Source organism: Diabrotica undecimpunctata, chromosome 4 (assembly GCF_040954645.1).
Source record: "Diabrotica undecimpunctata isolate CICGRU chromosome 4, icDiaUnde3, whole genome shotgun sequence".
NCBI lineage: Eukaryota > Metazoa > Arthropoda > Insecta > Coleoptera > Chrysomelidae > Diabrotica > Diabrotica undecimpunctata.
In genome coordinates, this window is record NC_092806.1 from 24,345,505 (window position 1) to 24,367,764 (window position 22,260).

General features: G+C 32.5%; 1 protein-coding gene across 1 annotated transcript; it reads left to right on the top strand.

Moving 5' to 3' along the window:
• The first annotated feature begins 681 nt into the window (after window positions 1–681).
• On the top strand, window positions 682–21,989 carry LOC140438171 (uncharacterized). Its single transcript, XM_072527882.1, has 4 exons — window positions 682–855; window positions 9,795–9,917; window positions 18,215–18,390; window positions 21,792–21,989. The coding sequence occupies exons 1-4, from the start codon at window positions 783–785 to the stop codon at window positions 21,888–21,890; spliced, it is 471 nt and encodes a 156-aa protein (XP_072383983.1). The 5' UTR covers window positions 682–782; the 3' UTR covers window positions 21,891–21,989.
• Window positions 21,990–22,260: the final 271 nt, after the last annotated feature.

Sequence of the window (22,260 nt, forward strand, 5' to 3'; positions counted from 1 at the left end):
GCTAGCCTGAATTTTGAATTGGTTAGGGAACCATATTGGAGTTTTAGTACCCAGGACATGAAGAGCATTTTGCTGATAGTGTGCCCCTATCGCGCATTAGAGTGCTATGGGGGGGGGGGGGGGGAGGTATAGGCTAGAGCATTGGAGCGCGGTGGAGTGATTCCTGTTTTAAACACGAATCAATCCGTTTTGGATGTTGGTGACCATCATGATAATCTGTATTTTGCAATCTGCGGCTCTGAAAAGATTTGTGGTTGTTGTAGATTTTTCAGCCAGGAAATTCTTCGGGTTCCTGGTTCTTTTTTTTTTTCTTCTACTTTTCCTAATTGTTACATCCGAACGTTATTCTAAGGGGTGAACAAGTCTCACAGGCTGAGTTTAATCAAATTGCTTGCTTGCAACAAAGTTATAGGGTATCCATAAATTTTGTTTCAGGAGACAGTGGGGAAAAGTTTACGAGGCCAAAAAACCCCTTTGCATTATGTAATCTACGCCGCATGATTATCCACCGATCTGTATACAGATCAGTAGGTAAGAGACTCGTTAAAAAAAAATTCTTTTTGACACTAATCGTATGGTATGAAAACAATTTGGTCATTATCAAAAAAGACAAAACACATTATCGAAAAAATAATTAAATGAGTACTTAAAACATGTAAAAACCTTATCTGGTTTTGTCATACATTGTGATCACTCGAGACTATCTACATTTTTTTAAATACCCCCATAGAAGGAAGTTTGTACTTTTACATCCGATTTTATTATAACAAAAGCTACATAAAATGCGACACTTTTTTGTTATAAGTTTTTTAGTTAGCTTTCTAAGCTTTTTGGATTCGACCATTGTGGACAAATGTAAGTATTGTTGGAGACTATAAAAAATGTTTTTACCATTTATTAGAATATATTTCTATTTTGTATCCGTTTACTTTCAAATGGGTGTGGTTCGTGCAAATTGTTATTTGTATTTCTCCATTCTTCATTTCATTTGTTAGTAAATCTTTACCACTCTAATTAAGGATTTAATGTTTGTTCTTTTCGTGTAAAAAATAAATATCCAAAAATACTCTTGTGTTAATAATTATAGTTTTTAAAAGCAATGTGTTCATCTTGATATTTATCCGAATTTATTCTGTTTGATTTGCCTATCTTATTGAGATGATATTTTAGAATGATTTCTTCAGTGAGAAGGTCTGTTACCAGTGTTACCACTATAATATGTTTTTTTATTTATTTTAAAAAGATAATTTGCGATAATTTTACAAATATTTCGGCCTGTCTTAGTTCTGAAGTATAAAATGGGTGAGATCGTAATTGATTGTGCTTCCAGGCACAAAATTTCTGTTACGTAACTTTTAGTCAATCCATAGAAAAAAATCGTTTCCTTTATCTCTTTCATCGAGCAAAAAGACAAAAGAGGGAATCTAATCGTTATGAAAAGGAGACCAAAAAAGTGGCCTCTGATGGCGGACATATCCGGAAATGCGAATGCGCCAAATTTAAATTTCATGACACTTCACAATAATCATACAGTGGTGTAGGGGTTCTAATTTATCTATTTATTTGTTATATTACATAATATTAATATTACATAATATTAATACATAATACACTTAAAATACATTTTTTAACACTAGAACACAAAAGTTTTAATTAAATAATAACAATAATAGTCTAAAATGTGAAACAATTGTTAAAAAACTTCAATACAAATACAAATAATCTTTCATGTGACAGTTGGGACAAACAATAACATCAGCAATAACATAACCCAACTAAATTTGATTTTTTAAACAAGGAAAGAGTCTCTCTTTCCTTGTTTAAGTGGCCTCTCAAGATGGCACTTCCTGTCTAACAATATTTTTGCCACCACTACCTTTACATTCCCTCTTCTGTCTTTTTGCTCGATGATCTCTTTGTAAGTCAACATCCGTGTCAAGTTATTTGTTGGTTGCAGTCGGTTTTTTAAAAGATAATTTACAATTCCAAACTAGCAAGTGTTCTGTAAAGTCAGGTGTTCTTGTTTAGGTGTATGTAAAGTCCTTGGCAGGATTAAAGAATATACTCTGTTGAGGCATTCCTGACCGCTGATATCTATGGCATGCACTTTAGCCTCAAATATGTTTGGCTTATTCCACCTATCTTGGATGGATACACTACTTTTACAAGTACATCTAGATCTTCTTCCACTCCAGCAGTTGTTCAATAAGTTTTTATAATCACTTTAAACCTCATGTCAAAAAATTAACTGCCCTAATATCTGTTGGTTACTTCAAGTTTTCTAATGTAACCTTCTCCAGGGTCCTTAAGTGACCAACCATATTACCAGGTTTAATTTTGTTGTGTCTGATAGATGTAATATCGTAGTAATATTTGCCTGGTAACAGTATCGTAGATGCTGCTTTTTTCTTTTGCTGAAGAGAGGCTCTTCTTTGTAATATTTTAAAAAGTTACCATGATTCCAACAAATTCTTTTGCCAAAGGAGCTGCGTTTATTTGTTTTATGTATAAATACATAAAGTTTATGGGTTTTACATTATAACCTGTATTCGGTGTAGATAGTAAACAGTGTGATTAAGACACCCAGACACTGAGATACTTATAGATGTAATCTATATATCATTTTGTATAACCGAGAGAATTACTATAATCAAAATAAAAAAATTTGTTCTTAAGTAAACTTGCAACACAGTGTGCAAAAAAAGTAAATGAAAGTTTTGGAAACCTATCAGGATGCAAAATGTGCTAATATTTTGCATTCTGATAGGTTTGCAAAAAATTAATAACGTTAAGGTATAATCGTTTAAACAGTTTAGTCCTAAATCCTTATGCGTTCTAAATTTACTAAAAGAGGTTAATTGTTGAATTGCGCAAGGTTTTATTTCGTATACGACACTTTCAAGATATACTCACCAAAAAGACTCTTCTTCTTCCAGATAATTCTTTCACTTCTTTGTAAATTATAACGATCATGCCTTTTCTGCAATTCTTCCACTTCGATGCATGTTTCCATCATCCACTATTGTAATAATGTTCACATTCTCAGTGTTTTTCATTTCTGATGTTAATTTCTTCATTTCTTGATTGATACAAATTGAAGCCTTAGCACGGATTTCATTTATCTTGAGTAACTGAGTATTCACCTTAGAACTTTTGGATTTTATTATCTTTTTACCCTCAGTTTCATTTTTGAGACAAGGAGGTTATGGTCTGAGGGGACATCTGCTCCAGGAAATGTCTTAACGCTTACAATGGAATTTCTAAATCTTAGATGGTTAGAATAAAGTCGATCTGATTTCTAATACAATTTTGTTCATTATCCTGTGGTGACCTCCAGGTATACAGTCTACGGGGTGGTATCGAAACCATGTGTTCATAATCGCCAGGGATTCTTCTTGACAAAATTAAGCCAATCTGTCGCCTCTAGCATTTTTTATTCCTAAACCATAATCACCTATTATATTGTCGACTCGGCCTTTTCCTATCTTTGCATTTAAATCACCCATTATTATAGTAGTTTCTTCCTTTCTTGTGTATTCTAGAAGTTGTTTGAGTTGTTCATAAAAATGTTCTATTTCAGCTTCTGATTTATCTGCAGTTGGATCATACACTTGTACTACATTAATGTTCACTGGCTTACCCTGTATTTGTAATAATAGCATTCTATCCGAAAAGGGAACAAAATTTACAACGGCTGCTTGGATTCTCCTGGAGCTAATTATTCCAACACCATATAGATGCTCGGGTGTCATTTCCGGAGTAGTATATCGTTTTATCCATGACCAATGTTTTACCGGAACCAGGCCAGCGCATTTCGCTTATGCCTAATATTTCTAGGTTCAGTGTGCTCATTTCCTGAATCGTCTTGTGCGTCTTTTCTTGTTGGAACAAACTCCTCACATTCCATGTCCCGAAATTTAAAAAGGATATGTTCTATATATAGTTAGTTGCCACATTCGGGTGGATCCTCCTCGCGGAGATTCTTAGCACCCCTCGACCATTAAAGGTCCGTCGCGGACTAGGGGCCATGTGATTGATCGTACTTTGCACCTTCTAGCTCCAATTTATATCTTAGTAAATTTGCTGTTATAACCATACATTTTGACTTTTTTGGGAAAATTAACATATTATTTTTTGGCGGTTATATTAAATTGGTGCAGTACTTACTTTTTTCTCTTGCGTACAATAAGTGGATAACGTCCTTTAATATAACCCGGTCAAAGCCTTCTTAGGTCCACGAAACATAGATATGCCGGTTTGTTGTATTCTAATGATTTCTCTTGCACTTGTCTCATTATAAATATAGCGTTGGTGCATGCTCTTCCGGACCTAAAACCGTGTTGTTCTTTTGTTAGTGTTATAATTTCATTCAGTTTATTTATTGTCACTTTGGTTGTTAATTTTAGTATTGTTAATTGCGTCCGGCAACACCAAATTTAAATTATGAGATGCACAATGGATGTATGCAGCTTGGGGTTGGACGTCTTTAATTTTCTTTTGCACTCCGGAGTAATGGCCACTCATATTTGCTGCACCGTCATAACCCTGTCCGCGACACTTTGCAACTGATATACTATGTTCTTTTAAGAAAGATAAAATTAAATTTGAAATATCTTCTCCAGTTTGGCTATGTATATCACAGAAACCTAAGAATGATTCATTAATTTTTATATTACTAGGAACATCAGTAATTGGATCTCTTTCAATAAAAACGTACCTAATTATGACTGATAATTAATCTGTTTTAGAAATGTCCTGTGTTGTATCTAATAATATAGAAAAAATATGTTTTTTTGAATATTAATAATTATAAGAATTAATAATTAAGATATAAGAATAATTGAATTTCCTAATAAAGTTAATAATTCATTTTGAATTTTTGGACTTAAATACCTTGTTTGATATTTCGGTTTTTGTATTAATTCGCCTAAGAAATTGTCGTATTTAGCCAATAAATTTAACTATTCCTAGAAAATTGCCACTATTTGCATCACTAACTATTTTCCTATGTCCTCAATGGTATATTCATAAGCGCTAAATTTAAAATTATAAATCTACTATCCTAATTAAAATGTTTCTCCAAAAAGATTTTTTTCTTCTAAATTCACTCTCCGTACAATACAAAGATTTGCTATTTTTGTTCATGTCATAAACAACCGAGGCGTGGAGGTGAATTAAAGATTTTTCATGAACCTTAATTTTTTTTTAAAGACCCTGCCAATCCTTCACTGCTTTAATCCATGCGGAATTATATAACTGTGCTTTTCTATCGGCAAAAAGCCAGCAATGCTCGCAATATGCAACATCGTTTTTTTGCGAGTCGCAGAACCAGTAACGAGGTAATTCAGTTCCAGCAGGAGATTTAAAACAATAAAAGTTTTCCGAAAAAGAACGGTTATTGGCGTCTTTTGGGAATGGCCCTTTAGGTTTAGATGGCCCCTGCTGTAGTATTTGTTTTTTATAGCAAAATCTTCAATATTGTCATTATACAACCCTTTATCGGAACAGTGATAAACTTCATGGGAACTAAAAACATTTTTTTAATTATTAGTCTATCTACCCGAATAAAAATGAAACATTACCTGGAACTACAATAAGCGTAATTAATCTGCTCGACGTCCAATTCTACTTCTGGGTTGTCATTTTTATTTTGAGTAGGATTAGTAATTATTGTTTCCTGACTAAGACCAACTGAATCTATTGATGCTTCACCAGCTTCACTAGGCTGTTGTTTTAATTCACCAGTTGTCATAAAGAATGAAGAAATTTTTGGTAATTTTTGTTTTTGTTCGGATTTTTGAGCACGTAGCTTTCGCTTTTCTGAACCACTTTTATATTCCCTCTTAGAACTCATTCTGTCTCCTGCAGATATATTACAATAAGAACGTTATTACATGTGTAAGTGTTATAATTTCCTTATCTTACCGTTTATCTGTTGAGAGATTGTCCAATGATAACACAAGTCATCAATAATTGATAAATAAGTGCGTACCAAATTGATGCAACTAAACCGTAAAACAACACAAATAACACAAAATACAAACAACCAAACAATGTAAGGATATAATAATACTGCCGAATATCATATCGAAATACTAAACGTAAACAGAAAACGCATTTCTAGATCTAGAAAAATATTGTTCTAAAATTCGCAAAATTGCAATTCTCAAACCTTTCAAATATTTCAATAGTCACGTACAAAGCATTATAGTTTATAGTCGTCATCATAAAAGGTCGGGACACCGGAAAGGATTAAGTTTATGTTTATGGGGGTACCAGATATGAGATGATAGTTGCCGAAATTCCGAATATGCCTGTTTAAAAATTTGCACTCTTAAATTTAAACTTACAGGTTTTATGTTAGTTAATGTTTTTATGTTTATGTTTTTAAGATTTCCAGGCACTGCTTAAAAAACGTTGCGTCTGCATGCGTAAAATAATATAAAATAACACATTTTTACATATATTAGACGATAAGATGGGGCCCCTGATATATTGGGGCCCTCCCGCAAGCTTCATGCCGCTTGTTAAATGTTACATACTTCTGCAAAACATGAATGTAATTTTGTGATCAGACTCTTGTGGAGGCCAAAACCGCAACATCAAAATAGTTTTGATTCTGAAAACGATTTTGGAAACTCATCCTACCATTGAAAAAATTACATTACGCTATCTCTTTCCTGGTCACAGTTTTTTACACAATGATGTTGATTTTGGAGATATTGAAAATGCCCTAAAATTACAACAACGTTTATATACCGTTGATGATTACCTAAACGTGATGAAGAAATCCCGTAAAAAGAACCCACTATAAGTACCCACTTATAGTAGTTCACAGAATTGAAAAAAGAAGAATTCGTTGGAACAAAGAAGTTGGAAACTATGATTACAAATTGTAAATCAGACATAGAAAACAGTAAGTTAAGCAGGCTTAAAACAAGAGAAATTGAAATAAGAAAGGATAAACCACTGGGTATTTTTATGAAAACTGATTTTAACATTAGTGAAGTTTAAGTAGATCTTCACAAGAAACTTCAAAAAGGATGGCCCGTTGCAATGCAATGCCTAAGTAACCACTTGATTCCTCTTTGGCCCACAGGCAAGCCACTTTCTGTGCCTAAGCTTAACGACTTAAGATCTTTAATGCACCTAATACCAAATGATGCAAAACCTCTGTATCGCTCCCTTTTCAGTAACAATATAGTAGAAGATGACATTGACGGATTTGATGGAGACTTAGACTTTGACATACGAGATAAGTAATGTTTATTTACCATTTTCATAATATTCAGAAAATTGTACCGACTGTTAACACTGAGTTTAAGTTTTTTTTTTATATTTTTGATTAATTTCTTAAGTAATATAAAATATTCAAAACAACGACTTTTATTGTCATACCCAAAAAAATAGCTTGTGGCCTACTAATCATTCACTAAAAGTGATATTTAAGTTACGCATCACTAGACCAAACGACCTCTATGTCGCTTGGTCTATTGATGTATAACACAATTACACAATGTGGCGAAAATCGTAAGTTGGCCAAAAGCCTTTTAATTTTTTTTTTCGTTTTTCTTTAATATTAGCAAGTTACTATTTCGCACTTAAAGAAAACATAAAAAACTGTGTTCGAAAACAAAAAATTACGACTATTGTAACATATACTGAATTTTAAGAGAGTGAAAACTTTGAAGTCAAATATCTCAAAATCAATTTTTGGCGCTTGGTCTAGTGATGCATAACGCCGTCCATATTATAGCAAGCTATACACAGACACACGTTTGAAATAATATTACTACTGATAATGATAAAGAATAAATGCATTTGACATTTTAACGTGTTTTACGACAGTAAATAAGCAATAACAGAAAAAGTCCCCAACAGAAAAACGTACGACTAGAAATTAATGAGGGTTATGCATACATGTAACAGAATCTACTAGTTGTATGAGGTTAAAATCAAATACGTCGTTTACTAATCAGAAAATCAAAATAATATGGATCAACAACATCGTAATAGCTCTTCGTATATATATATATATATATATATATATATATATATATATATATATTTCAATAAATAATATTCTGTTCTTTACAATGAGCCAGCCATAACAACATATAAGATGAACTTTTTAGCAAATTAAAATTTGGTCAGCACAAACTAACCGAATCCTTTATTATTTACCACTATCAGTGGTATCATGTAGGTATCTTAAATATATTGTCTATATCGGAAATTGAATTTGCTGAGAAATTTATTTAAAAAAATGTAAATAGATATATAGTTCTAATTAAATAATATATCATATTGCCAAGCTTTTCCAGCTGTATGTCCAAGTCCAGTTAACTTTAGCGCCCAACATTGATGGTTTCTCTTATTCCTTGCATGCCATCTTCCATTGTCGGTAATTACGTTTGATTTATGTGTGAAAATTATTTGCATTTTATATGAAACTTTAAACTTTTTGGAGTGGGCATATCTATGTCGTTATGTATGTCGGTTCTTTATAAAGGATTCTTATCTCAAGAGTGTTTAATTTCAAATTTACATAGAAATGTTTAAGCAAAATTGTCAAACATAGATTATACTCGTATTACTTTAAGAAATATTGCTGAATTATCCTATAAATATTAAATTTGAAAAAACACGGACCCTACAAAATTAAAATAATAGAGAAGAATTTTGTAACATCATTATTTGTTTTATAATAAAACAAAACATAAAAATATAACACTGTTTTGTAATTTCCACAGAATATATTATATTCTGTGGATTCTGTGTATTCATAAATACATATATTTGTTTAACACATTTTTTAAGTTTTCCTGGATATATAAACATTAAATTCAGATTAATTTGGATTAGCACATTGTTCTAATAGTTTTGTTTCAGTTCTTAAATGTTTCTATTTTCGTTATTCAAATTAAGAAGAATTTTCAAACAAGATTAGTATTGTCTCTACACTTTGTTCTTTAGGTATCATTACCTCAGTTTAGGCTGCAAATTCTTCTTTACTTTGGGCTGATTATATGAGTTTTTTAAGGTTTAATCCTGTCCATTCTTTGATGTTAGATAGCCAGTAACATTTTTGATCTGCCAGGACAGCGTTTGCCTTCTAACTTCGTTTTCATTAAAAGCTGGAGAAAGTTATATCTGGCATGTCTGAATATGTGTCCGTGGTAAGATGTTTTGAGTTTTTTTTGGTAATTTGTATTTGTTTACGATCGGTATTCATACACCTTATATATTATATGTTATATATTATGTGTTAAAACTCCGTCCTAACTGTATTCATTTTGTATTTATGATATTGAAATGGAGTGATTTCAAGGCAGGCGGTAATGTCGAGTATTGGGAAACGACCTTAAGAAAAATGTAATTAAAATAATTATGCGAATGTAAGTAATGTCAATGTTGACAAATTAATAATTTTCATGTTGTATATTGTATTTGGTTTGTTAAATACCTTTGTATAAAATAAAGCTATTTGTTTGTATCTTGTTGTTGATACATTATACAGTTCATTTCATGATCATTTGGACGCATGGCATAGTAAAGAGAGGAGATAGTTGAATCCAGACAAATAATTTCTATGCGAGAACGCCATCGAAAGCAACAACAGTTGTATAGCTGAATAAACACGATAAAAATATTTTGTATTTAAAAATCCATGGGAAACATCCCAAACATTATATATATATATATATATATATATATATATATATATATATATATATATATATATATATATATATATATATATATATACACACACACAAATATTTTCGTTTCAGGTAGAGATGGTGGCATAATACCCGCAGAAGTAAATTTAGAGTCCGATTATCAAGTCTGCAAACAGGCACCTTGTATAGTGTATACTGGTGGAAATTGTTATATTGACTTAAATTTTACTTCACGTAAGTTTTTGAATATGTTTTAATTTTTTCAGTGCCGTAAATGTTAAAAGATTTTAATAAAATTAAAAATGTTTACATATTGTATAACGAACTCTCTCCTCACGTAAATGGACTCCACCAACTTCGTGACACCCATCTCAGCATTTTACTACAGAGAAAAATTAATACAACGCCAGTATAGAAGCTTTGGTTAAAAAACTTGATATATATACATATATAAGTTAAAAGACCTTGAGTCAAGTCAAGTCAAGTATATCAACAAACCATAAAACATGGACTGACTATAGAAAATGTCACACTGAGAGTGCAGTACGGGTAAGATACGGCAATGCTTTTCTTATGGAGAATAAACGCGCAGGGTTGACGGTTTTCTCCAGCTGTTGATTACTCATTGTCTCACAGGACCGGCTTGGATAAAATGCATCTGCCGGCAGTACGAGTAAAATATTTTATATCATGAATACGTATACAGTAGAATAAAAAGGCATTGATGAGTTATTGACAACGAAAACTATGAATTTTGCATATAAAACGTCAATATGAGATATACAATTGAATCATATTCATAAGAGTAACATTTGAACACCTCTTTACAAGAACAACATACAATAACTGTAGTTTTAATGTTTTACATAAAATAGAAAAAACCTACATAATTTCTAGGAAAGAATTTGGAAACTTGGAAATGATATTATTTATAGATATTATATATAATATTCAAATTTCCAATTCTTTCATAGAAATTAGATTTTTTCTATTGTATGTAAAATATTAAAAATACAGTTATGTTGTTTCTATAAATAGGTCTTCATTTCTTTTGTAAAACTTCTGCTACAAATTACCATCATTAACATAATCACCTAAATATGGCCATAAACTTGTTTGTCATAATTAGTATTTGATAAACTCCAAGCTTTCCCTATTTCACCCCCTACCCATCCTTAGTGTGAAAGTGCTTTTGGAAAACGAAACTACACTTCAAAATTTAGTCCGAGTTTCAACAGAGAGCATGGAGTCCCATAAGTTTAAATCCGGTGAATTATTTAACGGTTGCGCTAAACTCGTAGTGTTAAATGTGTTGTGTTTTTTACAAAATACGGAACAACTTAATGTAAGTGCTGCTGTAAGACGTACTTCGTTGATGACTGGTGTTAGCGAAAGAAGCATTTACAATTTCAAAAAAGAAAAAGAACAGAGTGGAACGTTGAAATCGCCAGAAAAACGTAAAAAACGAGTGTGTCAATCAAATTCTAGAATATTCACATATGACGAGGGTGTAAGAAGTATTCTACGGAGAATTGTTCATTGTGAATTTTTCATGAAAAATTTGCCGCCATTCTTAAAGCATATACATAACTTCATACAAGGTAATAAGAATATACAGCCGTTGTCTCTTTCTACTTTATACAGACTTCTGAAAGATATTGGATTTGTTTATAAGAAACGTGGCCGAAGAAGCATCATGGTGGAGCGAGAGGATATTATTCATTGGCGCCATAATTATTTGAGAACTATACGACGTTTGCGAAAAGACCATTGCAATATCATATATTTGGACGAATCGTGGGTTAATGTTGGCCAATCTATAAATTACGAATGGTGCGATACTACGATACAAAACAGTCGTGATACTTTTCTCAAATATTTAAGTACTGGCTTAAAAGCACCTACTAAACGAGGTCCACGATATGTTTTATTGCATGCAGGTTTTTCAGGAGGTTTCCTTCCTGGCAGACAGCGTGTTTTTCTGGCAAAGAAAAATGATGGCGACTATCATGATGAAATGGATGCCACATATTTTGAGTCGTGGTTTAAGGAGACATTAATATCAAATTTACCAAATAATGGTCGCAGGAATGTCATTGTAATGGACAATGCATCGTACCACTCCCGTAAAGGGAGATTCCCTAACAATTCCTGGAATAAAGCTGCAATCAAGGAATGGCTAGTGGAAAAAGACATTTTTTTCGAGGAGTGTTATTTGAAATCCGAGCTATTAGAAGCAGCGCGTGCTTTTAAAGATCAATACGATAAGTATCATCTTGATGAGTATGCTTCACAACATAATGTCTATATTTTAAGGCTTCCTTTATATCACTGCGAATTTAATCCTATAGAAATGGTGTGGAACCAAGTTAAGCGATATGTAGGTACCCATAATACCACTTTTAAAAACGACGAGGTACGCCAGTTGATCGACGACGGTTTCGCACGCGTCACAGAGCAAAATTGGCGCAATTATGTCACTCATGTTGGTGAGAAAACGGAAACTAAGATGTGGACTGCGGACAACCTGCAAGATGACGTAGACCAATTGATAATACACGCGAACACAGGGGAGAGTAGCGAAAGCGAATCCGACATCTCGGATGTAGAGGACGACTTTAGTATAATTAATTGAATATCTGTGAGTAACCTCGATTGTTTTACACTGTATAACCAATAAAATGCATTTACCACTCCAATCAGAGTATGGGCTTTTCGAATATTGGGCTGGGTGCACGGAAATCCAGTTACCGGAGGTTCCACCCGGTATATTTATAGCTATCAAGAAATGTAATTTAAAATACATTTGTTAGTTTAATAATGTATACAGTTTTATATTAAAATTCTCGCTAAAAACTTAAGGTCTTTTTATTCAAATTCATGCTTCTTATTTGGCTACTTGAAGTCAATTATTTTATCAATATATTATTTTATAATAAATAACAGAGCCCGGCGTAGAGATCTGGGTACGGTTCTGTGACTACCACTTGGACCTGTTTGTATCGCCAAGCACAAGACGTGAAATCCGGCAATTGTGCATTCCTATATTAGCGGTACTGCACTCTCGGTGTGACATTTTCTATAGACGAGATGATTCTTGGTTAAGAGCTTAGGCGCAAAATTTCGGGCCAATGCTTTTAAATACAATCATTTTTTTCGAATCCTGAGAAAACTAACAAATATTTTTGAAGAATATGAACGCAGAATGAAAGATTACATTATTACCGAGGGCCGAAAGTCCCTTAGAATAAACAAAAAGTTTTTTTGAATGAGATATTTGAAATTAAAAATCACACTAAATTTTCTCTTTTTTTCACCCCTGTAACTTATTAAAATAAACATTATAGAAGTTTTCAGGGACTTTCGGCCCTCAGTAATAATATAGTCTTTCATTTTGCGTTTAAATTTTTCAAAAATACTTATTAGTTTTTTCAGGATTCGAAAAAATGAATGCATTTAAAAAGCATTGGCCCGAAATTTTGCGCCTACGCTCTTAAGCATAAAAGTCGAAGAAAAATAAAAAGAACTAAGAAATGGTGGTAATAAGCCAGTGAACAATATAGTTGCAAAAAAGCCTAAGTGCAGTAAAATAAATATTTTTGCATAGTTTGTAAACGAAAGAAACATCGCTAAACTGAAACTGATGAACACACAAACAGCAGCATCGTCTTTTCTTGTATTCAGTTAAGGAAGCAAGAAAGAACGTAAAGGACAAAACCATAAACAATATGAGAAATTATGATTAGAAGAGTTGAAATAATATAGACAAAGTGTAAATGTGAGACTCTTCTAAGTAAATTAGAACATTAAAGAATGGCGGTCATCTAAAGTCTAAATATATTAAGCATAGTGAGAGCGAAGAGATAGTGCAAAGGTGTATATAATTGTTATTGATTCAATATTATTTTTCTCCTTTTCCCGACAATAGAATGGCGCTCCCCAACATCACAATTTTGAAGAAATCTTTAATGAATGCGAAGAAAATGATTTCGAAGGAAAGGATATGGTAGCTATAAATGAGCCTTGTGGTAGCTATAAGTGAGAAGACATTCAACAACCCAATTTAGATCCACTATGCCTGCTATCAAAAGTATCTTCTTCTTCACGTGCCATCTCCGCGACGGAGGTTGGCAATCATCATGGCTATTCTGATCTTAGATGCTGCTGCTCTGAATAGTTCAATTGATGTTCATCCGTACCATTCCCTCAAGTTACGCAACCATGAGATTCTTCTTCTTCTTACACTTCTCTTGCCCTGGATTTTCCCTTGTATAATCAATTAAAGTAGGTTGTAACTCTCATTACGCATAAAATGCCCCAGGTATTGCAGCTTTCGTGTCTTGATGGTTTGCAATACTTCCATTCTTTTGTTGATTCTTCTCATGACTCCGTTGTTTGTTACATGCTCGGTCCATGATATCTTCAGGATTCTTCAGGATTCTTCTAATCAAAAGTATAAAAACCACAAATAGCTAGGAAAAGATGAAACTCCGTTGAAACTAGAAGGCTTAATAATATATACAGAGTGGCCCAAAAGTCTGGAAACGACAAATTATCTCGTAAATTGCCAATCATAATTTTACAAAATTTGAGGTACACCTATTTTGGGATACGGAGATTCCATATTTTTTATTTGCAATATTGCCAGATTTGCGGTTTCTCTTATATTATTAGTTACATTGGTTTTTCAAATTCATCACACTGTGTATTCAGTCATTATTACTCTATGTTAGGGAAATACTCCCTAACATAGAATCCTTCGAAGTAAAACAATCTATGGCACAACTAAAGGACAATAAGGCTCCGGGCCAAGATGGAATACTTGTAGAAATGTTGAAGGAGGAGAGTGAAATTATTCTCGAAGAATTGAAAAACTTTTTCAACGAATGTCTTCACAGAGGAGAAGTCCCAGATGATTCGAATGAAAGTTTGACAATACTTCTCTTTAAAAAGGGAGACAGGGGAGATCTGAAGAACTGTAGGCCAATCTCCCTGCTGTCCCAAATGTACAAACTGTTTATGTGAGTAATAACTAACAGGTTAACGTCGAAGCTCGATAGCTATCAACCGGTGGAGCAGACAGGATTCCGTAAGGCTAATAGAGAAAGCCAATGAATATCACTTGAACTTATACATTGGCTTCGTTGATTATGAAAAAGGCATTCGAGTCCATAGAACTTTGGGCAATAGAGAGAGCTATGAACATCTGCAGGATAGACTTCCGCTACAGAATGCTCATACATAATATTTACAAGAAAGCTACAATGAAAATACAAATAGATGCGAAAACCAAAGCTATACCAATCAACAGAGGAGTTCGCCAGGGAGAAGTTAGTGGATCTTGAAAAGCACTAAAATAGAACAATATTTTAAAACCAGAATTTACGATCAGTGTATCTTCCCTATACTCACGTATGGTTCACAGAGTCACCAAGTCTAATATGGATAAAATAGTAAAAGCACAAAGAGCGATGGAAAGATTAATGCTCGGGGTGAGACTTATAGACAAAAAAAAAAAACAAACAAATTGATTAGAACCAAAACCAAAGTAACAGACGCAGGAGAACATGCTGCCAAATTAAAATGGAGCTTCGCAGGACACAATGCCCAACTAAATGATAAAAGATGGAACCACGAAATACAACAATGGAGACCACGGTTAGGAAAGAGAAGCAGAGGAAGACCACAAATGAGATGGGCTGATGACATTAAGAAGATCGGAGGACACAACTGGAAGCAAATGGCGCTAAATAGAAAACACTGGATTGATTTGGGGGAGGCCTATGTCCAAATTTGGATTACTTAAGGCTGAAGAAGAAGAAGAAGAAGAATGCTGTAATTTTGACATTTGTTCACCATTTACATTATTAACTAAAACTGACAGCAGTTGTGTTTCGAAAAGTTATACAAGATAAATTGCTTCTCTAAAATTGCTCTTAACGAGAAAGAACCATCTTATTATGAAGTAGCCAACTTGTTCAATGATATTTTCCCAAAACGTTCCTCTATTTATTAAGCGACGGTACAAAAAACTGTAAAGCGATTTGAGGAATCTGGATAAGTAAAAGATAGATACCGATCAGGTAGACCGAAAAGAGTTATGAATGACAACAAAACTTTAGATATAATGCAAAGTTTTGTTGAAGATCCACATACATCCTCACGCAGGGTTGCACAAGTACATGATGTAGGTCGTTCTTCAGTCTTACGTGTATTTCGTAAGAATAAATTCAAACCATACAAATTTAACAGATTGCAAGAATTAAGTGAAGATGACTTCGATCGTAGATTAGAGTTTACTGAAGTAATGATGCATAAAATTGAAAATAATGAAAACTTCGTTAACATAATATGTTTTTCCGATGAAGCAACCTTTACATTGTGTGGAAGTGTAAATCGACACAATTTAAGGTACCGGAGTGACGTAAATTCACACTGGATTCATGAAAACCATACTCAAAGACCACAAAAATTAAATGTATGGTCAGGTATAGTAGGTACTCAGTTAATCGGGCCATTTTTATTGAAGGAGATTTAACGTCAGATAGTTACGAAATGTTACTTAGAAATGAAATTGTACCTACACTGAGAAATTTGTTTGGGGCCAATTTTAATCAGATATGGTTTCAGCAAGGTGGAACTCCAGCTCATTTTGGTGTAAATGTTCGACGTTATTTAGATGAAATATTTCTCGGACGATGGATTAGTAGACGAGGTAGAATTGAATGGCCTCCACGTTCACCTGACTTCAATCCTAAAGATTATTTTAACTGGGGATACTTGAATTATTCAGTTTACAAAAATAAACCAACAAGTCTTGCAGAGCTAAGGCAACGAATTATCGATGAATCTCGAATAATTTCTAGACAATGTGGGAGACGCATTCTACCATCGATTAGGGTACTGTCAACTCACAAATGGAGCACATTTTGAACACTTGATAAAGTAACCATTATGTTAAAAAATGTTGTAATCTATCAAATGCTACGTTTTAATGTAGTTTGAAAATAGCTAGTATTAAAAAATTTATTGCGACAATTATGCGTTGCCAGATTTCGGTTTAATGTATTTAAGACCTTCCAGACTACATAAAATCATAAGTTGAATGAATATACATACTACATATGGTTGAATTCGTATTAAGTAGGAGATTCCAATAATGACTGAATATACAGGGTGATGAATTTGAAAAACCAAAGTTACTAATAATATAAGAGAAACCGCAAATCTGGTTACATTACAAATTACAAATATGAAATCTCCGTATCCCAAAATAGGTGTACTTCAAATTTTGTACAATTATGACTAGCAATTTACAAGATAGTTGGCCGTTTCCAGACTTTTGGACCACTCTGTATATCTGGGGTAAATTATAAATGCCAGAAAAATAGAACACTGCAATAGACTACAAGATTTTTGGTATTACATTTTCTAAAAAGTATTGAAACACTGAATCAAAATAATACAGCTATCTTAAGAGATGATCAATATACCATTGTGATATAGGTCAAACCAATCAAAGAATCCAAAACAGAATCTATGCACATTCCATTTTCGTTTATAGTTGCGATTCAGTTTCAGTCCTAGGCCAATATACCCATGCGTTTCTATAAACCAAGAATTATCTATTGAGATCTAAAACGTCCTAATTGTCTCAATAAAAGATATGGCAACATCGGTTGTCTTTATACTTCTATGTATACTGTATATCTTCTATATTGACATTGTATTACTTTTTCTCTGTAGTAAAATGCTGAGGTGAGCCTCACTGAATTATCGTCACGAAATAGTTGGAAGAGTCCATTTCCGCAACGAGGTGAGTCCGTTATACAACATCTAAACATTTTCAAGTTTATTAAAATGTATAACTAAGTTCTTAGTTCTTGGTTCTTTTCGTTATTTATTTTATTTTATACAGATTTTTATTTGTGGCATTTTTACGCCCCAAATTTGTGTATTTCTCTCAAAATTAAAATTTTATTAAATCAAAAGATGAACAAGGGAAGTATTTTTGAAGTGCGTAAAAAATTTTAATTCCTAGCTGAGCGCTTTTGGCTAACAAAGCCATCTTCAGAGTTATGTAGTTCCTACAATAAATTGTCGGGTACTGACACCCGTACCATAACCAAATTTTTGAACGTGTTTTTTGTGCAGTCCAGTGTACAGTCCTTTTTGTGTTTTTTCATTGGCAAATAAGAAAAAAATAAATAGAACCAGCATTTTTCTGTTATTTTTTTGCCATCTCTCCTAGTAGGATACTTTAATATTTGACCATAGCTCTGTAGATGGATTTGTAAGTCGAAAGTGCTCAGCTTGGAATTAAAATTGTTTACATACTTCCAAAATACTTCCCTTCTCCATCTTTTGATTTGTCATAAGTGTGTATAAAAACATATCAGCCTTTTCATTAGCATGTTATTAATTTATTCTTAGAAACACAAAATTGAAAGATGAGTCATATTAATGTATAAGTGTATAATATATCACGCTATATCACACATAACATTAAGAACAATAAACATGATTTGCAGCTGGATATGTACCATCTATAACGCCTAAGTATAAAGCAACAGCACTGGGGGTGACATTAGACTATCCATGCGAGAAAGACGCTTGCACAGGAATCACCAATACAGTTTGCCCTCTAGTGGAAAACGAACGCGTGTCTTATACATGGGTAATGCCTCTACCAAGTTTTTATCCAGAAGTAAGTATTTTGTTATACCATATGAAGACTTGACGGTATACTGAAATATGGTATATGTTATATATTTTACCACCAGAACGACCGGTTTCGCTTACTACACTTTGCTAAGCATCTTTAGGTCTAACGGTATCAGGTAAATTAAATGATGTCGGTACAAGAATTATTAATTAATGATTCGTAAAATATAGTTCAAAATATCCTGGATTGCTGGTGATGAGTGATCATCTGTTTTATTATAACTGTTTGATAGTTAGCGGGGAAGTTCTTGAGAGGGGAGAGATTAACAAATGAAATAGGAATAAGGTATTATGTAATTGGTTGTTAAATGAAAGTCATGTTTTATATTTTTTACTAATTAAAAGTTATTTACATTTATTCCATAGATATATTTTAGAAATATATGTTAATTAATTGGATTTTTTAATTAAAAAGGATAGTTATATGACAATGAATGATGTCAGATGTACAATTTTGTGGCTGAGCAACTGCTTTTTATCAAATTTTGATCAATTAAATTGGGTTTCTGTTTTGGTAGAAAATTGTGATGTCAGATATATTAAAATTATTAAAATTAAAACATTTAAAGACAATCAAATACAATTAGGGACAAACAGAACACAATTAAAAAGACAAAAGAGACATTAAATCAAAAAAGCGTACTACATCACTTGTTAGGAGAGGAACGTTCCTTCTATTTGGAAGGAACTTCGGAATTTGCATTCTCATAATTCTAGTTCTTATAGTATTGAGTTTTGCATTACTATAGAGAGTATTTAACAAGGTGTGACCATTTTTATTTCGAAATTCCTATGAAATCAACACCATGTATATAAAGAAGTAACGCATAAACAATTATTTATTTTATATAATAAAGTAAACAATATATTGTAGTTTTTAAATTAAGTTTAATTAAAACTATTGGCAACAATTTCTAAACAGGGTGAAATACAAATTACAATTTCTTAAATTTCTTTAAATGGATCACCCTATATTTTATTTTTTAAAAATATTTATTTATGATACTCTTTAATTTTTATAAGTATTCCCTATTCCTCAACTCATTACTTTCCGAGATATTTTTAGTTTTCTTCAAATTTCGGAAATACATTCAATTTTTGTAAGGAGAAATAATTATTGAGTATTGAGTGATAATATAATTGATAATAACAAAATTATTTTATATAACAAAATTTTAAGGGGGGTGTGCAGCCCTAAATCTACCAAACTTTGAATACGTTCAAATCAAATGAATTTTGTGGCATCATTAGTTTAACACATTATTTTAAAAATTTTTTGCCTCTTATCCCTTTTTTCCCTTTTATTCCCTTTTACAAAAACTCCCTATTAACCTTTAAAAAATTACGTGCAACTAAATAAATGGCTTAAATGAATTTCCAACAAAAAATGTCTATAACCTTTATAAATATGATATAACAATAAATGTTCAAAATGACCCGCATTTTCTTCAATACACATTCGGTATCGTTTTAATAAGGAAAACCGAATGCGCTGAAAAATCATATTTTTCTGACAAAATTGATTTGCAGCTTCAATTATTTTAACCCTCAATTGTTGTTTGTCCTCTCTTGTTACAGAATACACTTTCTCGTTCATAAACTCCCAAAAGCAAAAGTCCATTGGACTTCTGGGTGGACAAGAAATAGGTGCGTCACGACTCCTTCCAATCCACCGACCAGGATACTGCCTGCAAAGGTATTCTTGGACTTCATTACTGTAATGCGGTGGAGCGCCATCTTGTAGAAACCACATATTTTGCCTTATTGCAATATTCACTTTTTCCATATACTCTTGTAAATCGTTAGCCAAGAACTGCAAATAATTATCACCATTTAAATTGTTGAGAAGAAATACTGGGCCTATTAGATTGTTATCCGCAATTCCTGCCCAAACATTAAAGTCCTTTGAAAGTCCTTTGGTGATGAGTCGTTTTTTTGGCGTGAGGATTTTCGTCGGCCCAAATGTGCTCGTTATGATGATTTGTTATTCCATTTCTACTGAAGGTAGCCTCGTTGGTAAGCAAAATATTTATAATAAAATTAACATTTCGATTGTTTTTTATTAACAACCAATCGCAAAATCCAATCCTTTTAGGATAATCTTCAATCAATAACACTTGAACCGTTGTTAAGTGATAGGGTTTAAGCAGCTGATCATTCAAACACCTCAAAACTCTTAAGGAACATTTAGTTGAGCAGCTATTACCCTTGTACTTGTTCCAGAGACTTCTTCAATGATTTCTAAAATATCTCCATCAGTTGCATCCATTATTGGACGACCACTATTGCCAGCAACTTGCGGTTGGAATGTACCCGTTTAACGTAAACGACGATCAATGGTCAGAAATAATCGTCTATCGGGTGTATTTCGATTGGGGTATTTTACTGCATAACGCCTTGCGGCTGCTGCACTATTTCCTTGACATTCACCTACGATATTCCCGATAGTTTATTGAAATCATAATTAAATCTGATCCAACTTATGAAATATCAAAATTTTTAATATTAATCTTATTCACACAGTAAACGATAGCTTCAAATTATTGACTATTATTGATGGAACTGTTTGTAATTATTGTATCCGTAGAAACTAATTGTAATTTTATGGCCAACTAGGAAAATACTAGTTTTTCGAAAATGTGATAAGAGGCAAAAAAGTTTTAAAAATAATGTAATTCATTTGATTTGAACGTACTCAAAAGTTTGGGGGGATTTAGGGCTGCACACCCCCCTTAAAATTTTTCTGTGCGCTTAGATTTTATTGTTTCTTTTGTATGAAAAATGCTTACAGAACAAGAAAGTAACGTCTCCATTTTTATTACAAAATGTCAAGTAGTTTAGGAGATAATGCAAAAAACAATGCACAATTAAAGGTTAAAGTACGTTTATTGACGTTTCAATTTCCACTTCGGAAATCGTTCTCAAAATACAAACATTAGTAAATTAAACAAATTTTGTTTTTAAAATGTATAATGTATGTCTGAATTGTCAATATAGATGAGTCAGATAAAATTAAATAATTAGAAGAATTTTTCACTAACAAAAAAACAAAATTTGTTTAATTTACTAATGTTTGTATTTTGAGAACGATTTCCGAAGTGGAAATTAAAACGTCAATAAACGTATTTTAACCTTTAATTGTGGCTTATTTCCATTTAAATAGTAATTACTTTAAAGTGCCACAAGAAAATAGCTTCAGAACAATTTTTATTTTGTAACTTCAAAGGCCTGTAACTTTTTTTATGTACACTTTTGTACTAAGATAAGCTGGATTCAAACAATTTATTTTTGTCCCTGGAATGCGTGATTTAATTAATGACATAACTTTTTAAAACACCCTGTATTTAATGCTTTTGTAAAATAATACATATTTTTTATTTGTAGTGTCTTGCTGACCTCGAAGTTTCTTTTACCAATGACGACGATAACTCCCTTATTTTCTGCTTTAGCACACAGATTGAAGTAAGAAAACCAGCTAGATAAATTGATAAGATGGACAAAAAATTTATTTTTAAGTTGGAATTAGGTATTATAAGCACGAAGTATTATATAAATATATGTGAAATAAAAACGAGCTTTTCTTATTCTTTTCTATCTTTTTTTATATTATCTGTCTATATAAAAGCTAGGATAACAAATCACATTGTTTTTCACACTATATTATAATCTGTTCTGGGCTTCCATATCTGCTGGAATCAGCAGAGGCTCCAAATCTGAGCTGCTCCTACCATTTCGAACGTCTAATGGTTAAGTAACATTCTGTGGCCCCACAGAAAGGCACAAGTCTCTTTAGAGGTAACTCCTTCATTTGGCTCGGTTGCATAAAGATCGAACCCAGATTTCCTTCTCCTCA

What these genes read in the sequence shown, in the direction of transcription:
- LOC140438171 (XM_072527882.1), top strand. Translation starts at nt 783, where the DNA reads ATGCGACACTTTTTTGTTATAAGTTTTTTAGTTAGCTTTCTAAGCTTT. An exon ending in TTCGACCATTGTGGACAAAT is followed by an intron (nt 856 to 9,794) that starts GTAAGTATTGTT and finishes TTTTCGTTTCAG; the next exon opens with GTAGAGATGGTGGCATAATA. An exon ending in TACCAAGTTTTTATCCAGAA is followed by an intron (nt 18,391 to 21,791) that starts GTAAGTATTTTG and finishes TTTTATTTGTAG; the next exon opens with TGTCTTGCTGACCTCGAAGT.